The 14,238-nt window shown below is 34.7% G+C and overlaps 1 protein-coding gene across 1 annotated transcript in view; it reads left to right on the top strand.

The window, feature by feature from the left end:
* The window catches only part of PAWR (pro-apoptotic WT1 regulator), a 124,768-nt gene extending 110,854 nt beyond the window's left edge, over nucleotides 1–13,914 (top strand). The window contains exons 4-6 of the mRNA XM_047066643.1: nucleotides 8,074–8,221; nucleotides 10,518–10,622; nucleotides 12,733–13,914. Coding sequence (XP_046922599.1) covers nucleotides 8,074–8,221; nucleotides 10,518–10,622; nucleotides 12,733–12,819 — 340 coding nt within the window. The 3' untranslated portion in view covers nucleotides 12,820–13,914. The remainder of the gene's footprint in view (nucleotides 1–8,073; nucleotides 8,222–10,517; nucleotides 10,623–12,732) is intronic.
* Nucleotides 13,915–14,238: the final 324 nt, after the last annotated feature.

The following is a 14,238-nucleotide window of genomic DNA, read 5'->3' as shown; positions in this document are numbered from 1 at the left end:
CATCATAAGTGTACTCTTTAATTCCCACCCCCTATTTCTTAAAACACATTTTTAAAAATATTTATTTTTGAAAGAGAGAGAGAGTGCAAGCAGGGGAGAGGCAGAGAGAGTGGGAAACACAGAATCTGAAGCAGGCATGTTAGCACAGAGCCTGACACAGGGTTCAAACACACGAACCAAGATCATGACCTAAGCCGAAGTCAGACACTTAAACTGACTGAGCCACCCAGGCGCGCCCCTCCCCCCCAACCCAGTCTCCTATTTCACCCATCTCCCTACCCACCTCCTTTCTGGTAACCATCAGTTCTCTATATTTAAGAGTCTGTTTCTTGGTTTGTCTCCCCCCCTCTCTTTTTTCCTTTGCTTATTTGTTTTGTTTCTTAAATTCCACATGTGAGTGAGATCATATGGTATTTGTCTTTCTCTGACTGACTTACTTTGCCTAACATTATACCCTCCAGCTCTATCCATGTTGTTGCAACTGGCAAGATTTCATTCTTGTTTTGTGGTTGAATAATATTCTATTGTATGTGTCCTCTTTATCCATTCATCTATTGATAGACACCTGATAGGCTTCCATATCTTGGCTTTTGTAAATAATGCTGCAATAAAAATAGAGGTGCACGTATCCCTTTGCATTAGCGTTTTCATATTTTTTGGGTAAATACCCAGTAGTGTGACTCCTGGGTCATAGGGTAGTTCTAGTTTTAATTCTTTGAGGAACCTCCATTCCATTTTCTACAGTGGCTGCACGAGTTTGCATTCCCACCAATCGTGCAAGAAGGTTCCTGTTTATCCACATCCTTGTCAACACTTGTAGTTTCTTGCGTTGTTGATTTTAGTCATTCTGACAGGTTTGAGGTGATATTTCATTGTAGTTTTCATTTGCATTTCCCTGATGATGAGTGATGTTGAGTATTTTTTATGTGTCTATTGGCCATCTCTATGTCTTCTTTGGAGAAATATCTGTTCATGTCTTCTGCCCATTTTTAATTGGATTGTTTTTGGGGTATTGAGTTGTATCACATCTTTATATATTTATACAAATATTTTATGTATTTTGGATACTAGCCATTTATCTGATATGCCATTTGCAGATATCTCCTCCCATTCAGTAGACTGTATTTTACTTTTGTTATTTCCTTCACTGTACAGAGGCCTTTTATTTTGATATAGTCCCAATAGTTTATTTTTGCTTTTATTTCCTTTGCCTTAGGAGACATATCTAGAAAACTATTGCTATGGCTGATGTCTGAGAGACTACTGCCTGTGCTCTCTTCAGGGGTTTTTATGGTTTCAGGTTTCACATTTAGGTGTTTAATCCATTTGGAGTTTATTTTTTGTGTATGGTGAAAGAAAGTGGTCTCGTTTCATTCTTTTGCATGTAGCTGTCCAATTACCCAACACCATTTGTTGAAGAGATTGTCTTTTTCCTATTGTATGTTCTTTCCTCCTTTGTCAAAGATTAATTGACCATATAATTGTGGGTTTACTTCTGGGTTTTCTATTCTATTCCAATGATCTATGCTTTTTTTTTTTTTTTTTTTAATGCTAGTACCATACTGTCTTAATTACCACCGCTTTGTAATATAACTCGAGATCTGGAATTGTGATACCTTCAGTTTAGTTTTTCTTTTTCAAGATTTCTTGGGCTATTTGAGGTCTTTTGTGGTTCCACAAATTTTAGGATTGTTTGTTCTAGTTCTGTGAAAAATGCTGTTGGTATTTTGATAAGGATTGTATTAAGTTTGTAAATTGCTTTGAGCAGTATAGATATTTTAACAATATTTGTTTTTCCAATTCATGAGCATGGAATATCTTTCTTTGTGTCACCTTGACTTTCTGTAGTTTTTAGAGTACACATCTTTCATCTCTTTGGTTAAGTTCATTCCTAGGTGTTTTATTGTTTTTGATGTAGTTGTAAATGGAATTGTCTTAATTTCACTTTCTGCTGCTTCATTACTAGTGTATAGGAATGCAACAGATTTCTGTCCATTTATTTTTGTATCCTGTGACTTTACTCAATTCATTTATCCGTTTGAGTATTTTTTTTTTTTTTGTGGATTCTTAAGGGTTTTCTCTATATAGTATCATATCATCTGCAAATAAGGAGACTTTTACTTCTTATCAATTTGGATGACTTTTATTTATGTTCTCTGATTGCTGTGGCTAAGACCACCAGTACTATGTTGAATAAAAGTGGTGAGAGTAGATACCCTGTTTTGTTCCTGACCTTAGGGGAAAGCTGTCAGTTATATTAGTTGATTTTTGAAATGTTGAACCAGCCTTGAATAGCTGGGATAAATTCCACTTAATACAATTTTTTGAGTGTTAAATTTTATTTATAAATATTTTGTTGAGGGTTTTTGCATCTGTATGTTCATAAGAGATATTAATATTAGTCTACAGTTTTCTTGTGATATTGTCATCTGGTTTTGGCATTAGGGTAATGCTGGCCTTACAGAATGAGTTAGGAAGTATTCCTTCTGCGTCTGTCTTCTGGAAGAGATTTGAGAGAATTGGTATAATTCTTCCTTAAATGTTTGGTGTAGGGTTCACCAGTGAACCTGCCTGGGCCTGGTGCTTTCTGTTTTGGAAAGTTATTAATTATTGATCCAATTTCGTTAAGAGATATAGGCCTATTCACATTGTTTCTTTTTGTGTGAGTTTTAGCAGACTATATCTTTCAAGGAATTGGCTCATTTCACCTAGGTCATCAAATTTGTGGGTAGAGATGTTCACAGTATTCCTTTATTATCCTTTTAATGTCCATGGGCTCTAAAGTGATGTCCCCTTTTTCATTTCTGATATTAATAACCTGTGTCCTCTCTCCTAGCTAGAGGCCTATTGAATTTATTGCTCTTTTCAAAGAAATCGTTTTTGGTTTCATTGATTTTCTGTATTGGTTTCCTGTTTTCAATTTCACTGATTTCTGCCTTCATTCTTATTTCATTTCTTCTACCTATTTGGGACTTAATTTGCTCTCCCTTTTCTAGTTATGTAAGGTAGAAACTTAAAGTATTGATTTTAGGTTTTCTTTTCTTTTCTAATATATGCATTCAGTGCTACAAATTTCTGTGTAAGCACGGCTTTCATTGTATCTCACAAATTTTAAGCTGTGGGTTCATTTTTGTTTAGTTCAAAACATTTAAAAATTTCTCTTAAGATTTCTTCTTTGACTCATGTGTTATTTAAAAGTCTGTTAATTAATCTCTACACATTTTACAGTTTTCCAGTGATCTCTCTGCTATTAATTTCATGTTTAATTCTGTTGTGTTCTGAGAGCAGGCATTATATGATTTCTATTCTTTTATTTTTAAAAAAAATTTTTTTAACGTTTATTTTTGAGACAGAGAGAGACAGAGCATGAACGGGGGAGGGTCAGAGAGAGGGAGACACAGAATCCGAAACAGGCTCCAGGCTCTGAGCTGTCAGCACAGAGCCCTACGCAGGGCTCGAACTCATGGACTGCGAGATCAGGACCTGAGCCAAAGTCGGCTGCTCAACCGACTGAGCCACCCAGGTGCCCCTGATTTCTATTCTTTTAAATTTGTGAAGGTGGGCTTTATAGTCGAGAATATGGTTAGTCTGGGTGAATGTACCATGTGAACTTGAGAAGAATGTATATTTTGCTCCATGTGTGTTATTTTTATGTTAGTCATTTGTAACCCAAAATGTGTAAGAGCTGAAAAAAACAACAAGGATTTATTCACTTCAAAAATCTTTAATTCAAAAAAAATCTTTAATTAAATTTAATCAGACTTCTTTCATAAATGAGATAATTAAAAAGTAAATGTATAATAAAACTAAGTTTAAAAATCTTTTTCATTCTTTTCAATTTCTTCTTTTATTTGTATTATCTAAATCTAGGTACTAGACTTTTATAATAAGAAAAGATACACCTTTTCTGAATGTGGCACTAGTAGTAAACCAAATGATGATAATTTTAGAGAGTTACAGACCAAAAGAGTTTGTGCTAGTTTTGTTGGGAAGCATTAGTTCTCTACACAGGCAAACCTTGTTTTATTGCACTTTGCTTATTGTACTTTGTAGTTACTGTGTTGTTTTTTGTTTTTGTTTTTGTTTTTTACAATTTGAAGGTTCAAGACCAGTGGAGGAAGGAAGTAACTGCAGATGTGGTAGAAATAACAAGAGAACTAGAATTAGAAATGAAGCCTGAAGATGTGACTGAGTTGTTGAAATCTCATGATAGAACTTTACTGGATGAGGAGTTGCTTCTTACGGATGAGCAGAGAAAAATGGTTTCTTGAGATGGGTTTTTACGTCTTCACTCCTGGTGAAGATGCTGTGAGGATTGTTGAAAGGACAACAAAGGATTTAGATAATACATAAACTTAGTTGCTAAAGTGTTGGCCGGGTTTGAGAGCTTAGACTCCCAATTTTGAAAGAAATTCTACTGTGGGTAAAATGCTATTAAACAGCATTGCATGCTACCGAGAAATTGTTCATGAAGGGAAGAGTCCTATCAATGCAGCCGACTTCACTGTTGCCTTATTTTGCTAAATTGCTACAGCCACCCCAGCCTTTAGCAGCCACCACCCTGATCAGTCAGCAGCCATGACACTGAGGTAGGACCCCCCCACTAGCAAAAAGATTATGACTCCATTAAAAGTTCAGATGATGGTTAGCATTTTAAAAATATTTCTAAGTTTAAGTATGAACATTTTTTTAAACAATGTTATTGTACATTTAATAGGCTACATTATGGTGTAAATACAACTTTATATACACTAGGAAACCAAAAGTTTCATTTGACTCTCTTTATTGTGATACTTGCTTCATTACTGTGGTCTGGAACCAAACCCAAAGTGTCTTTGAGGAATGTCTGTATTGAGTTCAATTTTAGCCATAATTGGTGGGGAAGTGCTAAAACCACAGTGGCCTATTTGTAGCAGTGTGCTGGCTTCACAGCCTTAATACCATCAAAACTTAAGTGGCGTTTATATGCATTACATAAATACATTCACAACCACAAATGCATTATTTGAAAGAAATATTACAGTTAAGAAACTGACACAAGCATATCTTCGGGTTTTTGTATGGAATCATTGGGCTTTGTTACTTTCTTTTAAAGTCTCATTTCATGTTACTAACATTAAAAAAAACTACAGACAAATGACAAGACAAAGGTGTTGGCTTGGAGATGTTGGATAAATCTGTAGCACGGAAGGTAGTTTATGTAATACTTTCTGACAACACCATAGCTTGATATATTTAGGAACAGTTTAGTGATACAGAAGACCAACTCTTGGACAAATAAGGATAGCAAAGTAATTTTTGTTACAATTGGATGACCCATTGATTTTAATATGACAGTGATATGAAGGCAGAATTTATTTTTCAACTTCCTTGCTGACAAACACAACTTACTCTAAATCATGTAAAACTTGGAAGAGTTAACAAATCAACACATGTGGCTTGGAGTTTTGCTTTGCTTGTGGGGAGGGGTATGTTCTGATTAAAGAGAGACGGTGACAAAAAATGTTGGAACTTGTGCCATAATGTAAATCATTCCAATTTTAGTATATGTGCTGCCGAAGTGAGCACATACCATAATGTAAATCAATGTCCTGCTTCCCTTCATTGAGAAAGCCGTGCTATATCAGCTAAATTAACAGTAGTTCACTTAAAGTATGAATTGTAATTTTTGATATTTAAAAAAACTGATAGTTTGGAAGCTGAACTAGTCAACTGTTACTGTGTGCTAAGGTATATAATAATTTTCAAAGGGAAATTTTCAGATAAAAGTACTTGAACTTTGGGAAGAATGCTTCATGTTTTTGCAAGATAAGCAACCATTTTGGTCCCCAGCTTTGTAAATATGCGAATTAGACTTATTTGCCTGATAGCTTTATTCTTTTTTAAAAATGATCTTAGCCTTCCATGCAAGGAAACTTGTCAGATGTTTTTTTTTTTTTTTTTAATTTTTTTTTTCAACGTTTTTTTTATTTATTTTTGGGACAGAGAGAGACAGAGCATGAACGGGGGAGGGGCAGAGAGAGAGGGAGACACAGAATCGGAAACAGGCTCCAGGCTCTGAGCCATCAGCCCAGAGCCCGACGCGGGGCTCGAACTCGTGGACCGCGAGATCGTGACCTGGCTGAAGTCGGACGCTTAACCGACTGCGCCACCCAGGCGCCCCATGTTTTTAATGTTATATAATATCATAGGACAAAAATGAAAGTTAGAAATTTTGGGAGAAAGTTTCCACAAATTGTTATGGGTTTTACAGTATAGTAACAATTATCAGTAAAGTAGTGATGAGTTTTGTAGTGCACATTTTATAAAATGTTAAAATCAAATACCTTACAAATTTGGCAAGACGCACTTAAAATTTTTTTATTAAAAGAAAACCCACACATAGGAAATTAATAGATCAGGAATCCATTTTTTTCATCAAAAGCTATTTCAGATTTAACTATAATTTTGATGGATAAATTACTGGTGTTGGCTACCAATGAACGATTAAAGACAGAGTTTAAAAAGCATGATTTTCTGGATTTGGGGTGAAAGTTAAAAATTAGTATCTTGAGCTGAAATGGCTTTAAAGTATCTTCTGTTCCTGTCAACATACATCTATGAAACCAGGTTTCCTGTTATGAGTGCTATTGAAACAAAACACAGAAGTAGTTTAGATATATCTTGTCCCTTGTGGGTAGCATTGTCATCAATTTAACCTAGAACAGGTCAGTTAGCTTCGTGGTAACCAGCTTCTGAGAGAGCTCCCAGGATGCCCTACCTCCTGGTATTTACATCTTTGTAATCCCCTTCCTGCAGTAGAGGGGTGATGTGATAGTATGTCACTTCTAAGATTAGGTCATAGCAGATACTGCAGTGTCTGTCTTGCTTGCCATGTTCCTTTCTCTCTGGAAGCCAGCTGCCATGTTGTAAACAGCCCAGTGGAGAGGCCTACCTGCTGAGGAACTGAGGCTTTTGGTCAACAGCCAATAGGAAACTGAGGCCTTTTGCCATCAGCCATGTGAGTGAGCGTAAAGGCAAATTCTCTAGCCCAGTCAGGCCTTCAGATGACTGTAGCCCTGACAGAAACCTCACAAAAGACCTTGAAACATAACCACCCAGCTAAACCGCTTCCAGATTCCTGACCAACAGATATTAATTGTGAGATTGTTAGTGTGTGTTGTCTTAAGCCATTAGGTTTTGGTGTAATTTTTAATGCAGTAATAGATAACTAATACAAAAAACAAGCAACCTCATATTGCATTAAAAACTTTAAATATTAGCATATATGCTATTAGTTCAGAGACTGTGAATTGGTATTTAATATGAAGAGTTGCTATTTCACGCATCACTTTGGGTTAAATTAGAGTTATGAAATGATGAAAGTTATTAGTGCGATAACTTTTCTATGATTGCCTATATGCATACTTCAATGAAAATACACGATTTTTTGTGATTCTTTTTTCTGTTCAGTCTAAATATATTATTGAAATATAATTTAATGGATGTGGCTAATAAAACATTGGACTTGTATTTTATATGGCCTTTTTTATACTTTTATTTTTCCACTAGTTCATTTTTATTTGATCTTATGAAAGTATTGGTCCATGATGGTTTGGAATTTAGAAAAAAGAAAGAAAAAAGGAAAAACAAAGTGGTTTTTTTTTTTTTTGTTTTTTTTTAACCACAGGTAGTCTTCATTAAGTCTCCTGTCATTGTTCTCCTAGTACCAGACACTTACTGTGTTGGTCATCTTGCTTTATGATAATTGGTTATATTCCCTGCTAAACTGAAAGCTCCCTGAAATTTCGGCAGAGGCCATGTCTTTGTTTGCTGTTACATCTTTAGTACCCAGAACAGTGTCCGGTACTTAGCAGCTACTCAGTAGATAGTGGTCAAAAGAATTAACCTTTTTTTTTTTTTTTCCCAATGTGTTGGAATAATGATTAACTTCTTTAGTTATATATGAGTTGGCTACTATGACCACGTATTCTTGGGGAGTGGAAATTATTTATGGTGAATAGAAAATATTCTTGGCATTTTTCTTGCTGAGTGTTAGATTCTTTTATAAAATACAGCTTTTTATTTCCACAGCACAACTACTGCCTCTGAAGAAGATGTCTCAAGTAGATATCCCCGAACAGATAGAAGTGGGTTCAGCAGATATAATAGGGATGCAAATGCTTCAGGTAATTTGGTCTCAAGTAGCATGTTGGAAAAGAAAATTGAAGATCTTGAAAAGGTATGAATTACAAATTATTTAAGATTGATAAAATTAATATGCTATTGAGATTCCTTTTTTTTTTTTTTAACTTTCATAGCATTTGAATATAATCTGAAATTTGTGTGAGACAGAGTGCCAACAAAGTGAAAAGAATGAGAGGCACTAGTGGAAGATATCATTAGTGTTAATTGGTATTTCCATATATAGTCAAGTAGCAGCATTGAACTACTGTCTTAAATATTTATTTTCCAGATGCATTAGTGGTTAGGCATTTTCTGATTCCCTTAATACTTTCCTATTCAATGCTGTTGATGTTAAAACTTTTAGAAATGGAGCCAATTCTTGTATTCCTTAATATTTAATTGACACTCCCATTCTGCCAAGGGTTACCTCTAATATATTAAAGACAGTCTTTGTCTTTGTCTTCAAAATGTTATGTCTATGCTGACAATATATACTACTGTGTGTATTATATTATCTGTACAGTTTATCATATGTAGACTTTCTTCTGGGTTCTGGTTAAAGCCTAGAACCATCTTTGGTGTTTGAAACAATTGTCAGAATAAACCTGTTCAGAAGTATCTTTGAAAACAAGTCAGATGCACATTGGTATAAATTTATTAACCGTATGATCTCAGGTTTTTTCCTGTAGACATTTAGCCCATAAAATTGATAATGGCCCTGAATTACTTTCTGATTGTTGAAAATATGGTTTTTGCTGAGTTGAAATTATTCCCTGTGATATAAAGATTATTTTAAGCAGAAATTTAATGAAGAAAAAATTTTATAGCATTATGATCGTTTATAGTTCACATCTCAACTTTGATACCAGTTTCTGTGGGATTAAGTAAAAAACTTTTAAGGAGTGCCTAGGTGGCTCAGTCAGTTAAACGTCCCACTTCGGCTTGGGTCATGATCTCACGGTTCGTGAGTTTGAGCCCTGCATCGGGTTCTGTGCTGACAGCTCAGAGGCTGGAGCCTGCTTCGATTCTTTGTCTCCCTCACTCTCTTCCCCTCCCCCACTAACACTTTGTCTCTCTCTGTCTCAAAAATACATAAATAAACATTAAAAAATAACAAATGAAAATTTCAAGGAACACATCTAGTCTCATAGGTTTCAAGGGTTTCTTTAGAAAGGTTTTTAAAGTTCCACAGGAGTTTGGATACAGTTGCTAGTAATTTGGCAGCCTCTGATTAATGAGGCCGGCTGACTGCTTTTTCTAAGGGTTAGTAGGAAAGAAGTTAAATTCTCAGACGTTTTCCAGTTCTGCTTTCCTTTTGCCCCCAAAGTAGTCAACCCAGCCCAAGAACCTGGATTCTAAATTTTTTTTTTAATGTTTATTTATTTTTGAGACAGAGAGAGACAGAGCAGGAATGGGGGAGGGTCAGAGAGAGAGGGAGACACAGAATCAGAAGTAGGCTCCAGGCTCTGAGCTGTCAGCACAGAGCCCGACGCGGGGCTCGAACCCACAAACCGCGAGATCATGACCTGAGCCGAAGTCGGACGCTTAACCGACTGAGCCACCCAGCCGCCCCCAAGGACCTGGATTCCAAATAGTATTTCTTTGAAAAAGGTGTTACATTTTTTAAAGAAGAAAAGTTTAAAAACCAGTCATCTGTTTCAGGTCTTTTATTTTACCCATTAACTGGCAGAGCCACAAGTAAAATTGAAGATGATTATTTTTCTGTTTAGAACTTTCCATGAAACCATCTCCTTTTCTTAAACTTTGTATTTTGGGGGCTCCTGGGTAGCTCATTTGGTTAAGCCTCAGACTTCAGGTCATGATCTCATGGTTCATGTGTTCGAGCCCCGCATCTGCTGGCTCTGTACTGACACCTTGGAGCCTGGAGCCTGCTTTGGAGTCTGTCTCCCTGTCTTTCTGCCCCTCCCCAGCTCACACTCTGTCTCTCTCTTAAAAATAAAATAAACAATAAAAAAATATTTCAAATAAATTGTATTTCAAATAAAAAGCTTGAATTTCCTCAAACAGGATGTTATCCATTAAAAAAAATAATAAGGTATTTCATTACTAAGGGTGGTGATAAACTAAAGAGGGTAAGTCATTGGGTTATTAGTATGTGTTAAAGAATTGTGTAAATATAGATTTAATCAGAAATACACAACTCCTGTATTCCTCTCATTCTTTGGGTCTTTCCTGGATGGGTTATTCCCTCCCTTAGCAAGTGACTTAAGAAATGCATTGGAAATCTTCATATATCTAAGGTACTTCATCAGACGTGGCAGATAGGTGTCATTTAAGGTTAAAAGCAACCAGTTACTTCCCAATTAATGCTTTGTAATTATATCTACCAGGAAGTAGTAAGAGAAAGACAAGAAAACTTAAGACTTGTGAGACTAATGCAAGATAAAGAGGAAATGATTGGAAAACTCAAGGAAGAAATTGATTTGTTAAATAGAGTGAGTATTTACATGTTTCACTTGTATGGTTTCTTTTTTATTTTTCCTGGCAATTGGGTGAAAATACATATATATGAAAAGATTATTTAAATTCATTATTTTGATAATGAAATGGTAATATGTGGTAATAAGAACCATTATTTCATTCTATAAGTGGATTTCCTCTGGCCAGTTATCAGTTGTATTCAGTTAATACTATTCTTTGGGTGATGGACTGATGAACAGATTTGTTCAGTGTTTTGTTAGTCTGGAGGTGAGAGGCTTGGTCACCACCACACATCAAAAAGGGTGTTGGCACATAGTTGCCTCAGTGAAGAATTAAACTTGCTACTTTCTTGACATAGAAACTCCAGATGTCTTTGTGTATATTTTCACCACCTTTTCCCTCCAGTTATATAGAGGTATCTCTTACTTTAGGTTTAGGGTTACCTCAAGGTCTCAATTAGTACTGTTTGTTGCTTTTTCTTGTTTTCAGCCCTAGAATTTACTTTTTGCTTAAGAATCAGGTATTACTGCTAGGCCATACTTAGGTAATGGTGATGAGAAGAGATACCAATGTTTTGCATTTTGGAAAGCTTTAGGTAAGATGGAGGAAAGAAATAAGTTTGCTTCAGGGAAAAAAGGAATAGATTCCTAATCAGTCTTAACTCTAACAATGAAAGAAGAGAAACTAAAGACGCTTCATTATGTGCAGACCCATTCTAATAAAGCTCTGAGGCATTAACTACAGGTGGTAGATGAGGACACTGAGAAACTTGAGTTTAACTTGCTCAAGGTCATATGTGGTGATCACATAGTAATCAGCTGAGACAGTATTTGACAGCAGGTATCCCATATTCCTAATTCTAAGTAAGCTCTTCCATTCTTGTAGATAGCCTTTCATCTTGGTTTAGAACACAGGCGGTCCTCTGTTGGTTTTGGAATATGACTTAATAAAATGTGAAAATATTTTTGATGTCTGTGTGTATTAGCATTTTCTTAGGCACTATGTACATTAGAAAGAATAATTAAAACACCTGCTCTTCAGAGTTTATAATCTAGTAATAATACAGAAATGTATTTTATTATTTAATTCTAAATTTTAAGCAGGTCTCAGTTGTAGTGATTTTGTGAATCCTGTATATTTATTGTTGTTTTCAACAGTTAAGGTTCCCAATATCATTCATTTAGTTTGTGAGTAAATACAGATTCTGTTTTTGCACATTTTTAAAATCATTTACCTAATTGTCCAAAGGCAGTATACTGGATATCAGAGTGCTACTATTCAGTAGCACATTTATAGTTTAAATTGATGGCTCCAAGTTTTAGATTTTTGAATTAGAAGGATAAATCTAAAAATATGTGCCTTTACGACCATCAGTAAACATTCTGCCTTGAAAAAGTTTCTTCTCATTAAAACTTAGAGGGAATTATCTTCATATTTACCAAATTTGTTGTATACCTGGGTACTAGGATTAATATAGGGAACATAGACCTGGAATCCTATAACTTTAAAACTTGAGAGTGATTAGTTTACTGGCTTTCATTTTTTTTAAGCTCTAAAACCTTTCCTCAAACAAAATATAGAGAAGCCTAAGCTGAATTGAATCAGATCAACTGTATATGCTCCAGAGCTCCTTTTCTGTATGCCTGCCTTCTGTCGCTTCCCCAGATTCCCACCCCACAAGAGACATCCTTGTTAAAGATTGTATAAGATGGTAGGAGTGCATTCAGAACTTGTACCTCAATCTTCTTCTACTTCATTTGACACAGGCTGCAGTTTGAAGCCCTGAACCTCATATTGCCCACACATGTATTTTGTTCAGCCCTCAATTTGGGGGAAGGGGAGATAGGTTAAGATTCACAGCTAAAGAATTCTGATTTTTGGCTTCTCTTGAAAAACTGAAAAATCTGGCAAGAGATGATGCATGTTATCATGATAATAATGAGGAATTGAGTAGTGGGTGCTGCCGTCAGGTGGGGCATATTCCATCTAAAGTGGTTTTCAGAACTTACCCTTCTTTCCAAATTAAATGCTTGTGTGAATTTTCTTTGTATTTTTAAGTGTTTTTATCACTTTAGAATATTTTTAAGTATTTAAAACTCTTATTTTTTTTCTTGTTTCCTTAAGGATCTAGATGACATAGAAGATGAAAATGAACAACTAAAGCAAGAAAATAAAACTCTTTTGAAAGTTGTTGGTCAGCTAACAAGGTAGAAGATTCAAGTCCCAGTGTGGAAAAAATATTTTAGAACTACTGATTGAATGTTATGGTTAATGCTAGGATAATATTCCTATGCTGCAATACATTAAGTATGTATATTTATTTCTAGAAAACAGTGGATGTTTATTTTCAAGATACTTCTTTTTCATTATTTCATAAGAGTATCAACCTTCAATTTCACAATTCAGTAACATCTTTCAGTTATTAAAATGGCAGGTTATGCCTCTTTTGGTTTTGTGTGGTATTCAAATAATATATGGTCTAAAGTCACAACCATTTGAAAAATTTTATCTATGGTAGTGTGTTTTCTCCCTGAAGGAATATACATGGTCTTTGTTTACATGAATTCACATACTTTTGGGGAGTTACCTGCAAATGCCTTATTACTGATGTGTGCAAACTTTTATGTGTTGTTGATTCACTCATAAACTCTTTTCTACCGTCATTTGTTCTTTCAACTTATTTTCAGCAATTTAGAGAGTGTCACACCGTTTTGTGTAACGGTCATCTTTAAAAAGGAAAGCTGTTAGGAAAAGTCACTTAATACCATGACTAGTTGGCTAAAGAAAAAATGTTAGAGAATACTTGAATTGTGCTGCAGTACATTAAAATATACAGTTTTGTATCTGAATGTTGAAAACAAATTTAAATCACTTCTGAAAAACATACAATTTTACAATTTCATTATAAAATTTCTTGGGTAGGTCCTACCTTTTTTATTATTTCAAGGTTTATAAGTGAACATGGGATATTAAAAAGTTGTTTATTCATCAGTCCTGGAGAGTGTACAATTTCAATGTAAAAAAAATAATCCATATTTTTAATTATCATTTGCATTAAATAAAAACCAAAATATTTATCCACAAAAACATTTATACTTATATTTACAAAACAGTACATAAACAAAAATAGTACCAAAATACTTTCCTTATTTCTAACTTGGAGAATAACACTGTGATACAGTGGTCTCATGTGAAAGAATTATTCCCCTACCTCAAATTTAAGGGATTTTCTTCCCAACATTGGATTTTTAAAAACAATTTTTAAAAATTTTGAAGAATTATACAAATTTTCTATATATTATTAATGTTTAGAGTTGTTTTATATTATATTTTCATGTTGAGTAAGGAAACGCCCTCTTTTAAAATATGTTAACGTTAAGAAATGTCTGTCTGATAGTTGAATTGTAAACCGTATACAGATAATCCTTTTGTCCAGTTAAACATAGTGAAACCCATTTTGGGTACCCTGCTGACTCTTTTTCTTCACTTGCCAATTTCCTTCATTATTGACTATTAGAAAAATAGGGAAGTGAAACAGTTGGACAAAATGTAGAGTAAATTTTGAATTTTAAAACTCCTTGTGGTTACTTAGATTGGCTTCTCACTTGAGAAGTTTCAACCTTGGCTAAT

The sequence above is a fragment of the Lynx rufus genome, unplaced genomic scaffold (assembly GCF_022079265.1).
Source record: "Lynx rufus isolate CCGP_SWC_20201006 ecotype Redwood Valley unplaced genomic scaffold, mLynRuf1.p SCAF_7, whole genome shotgun sequence".
Taxonomy (NCBI): Eukaryota; Metazoa; Chordata; class Mammalia; order Carnivora; family Felidae; genus Lynx; species Lynx rufus.
This window is presented reverse-complemented; position numbering and strand designations above follow the sequence as displayed.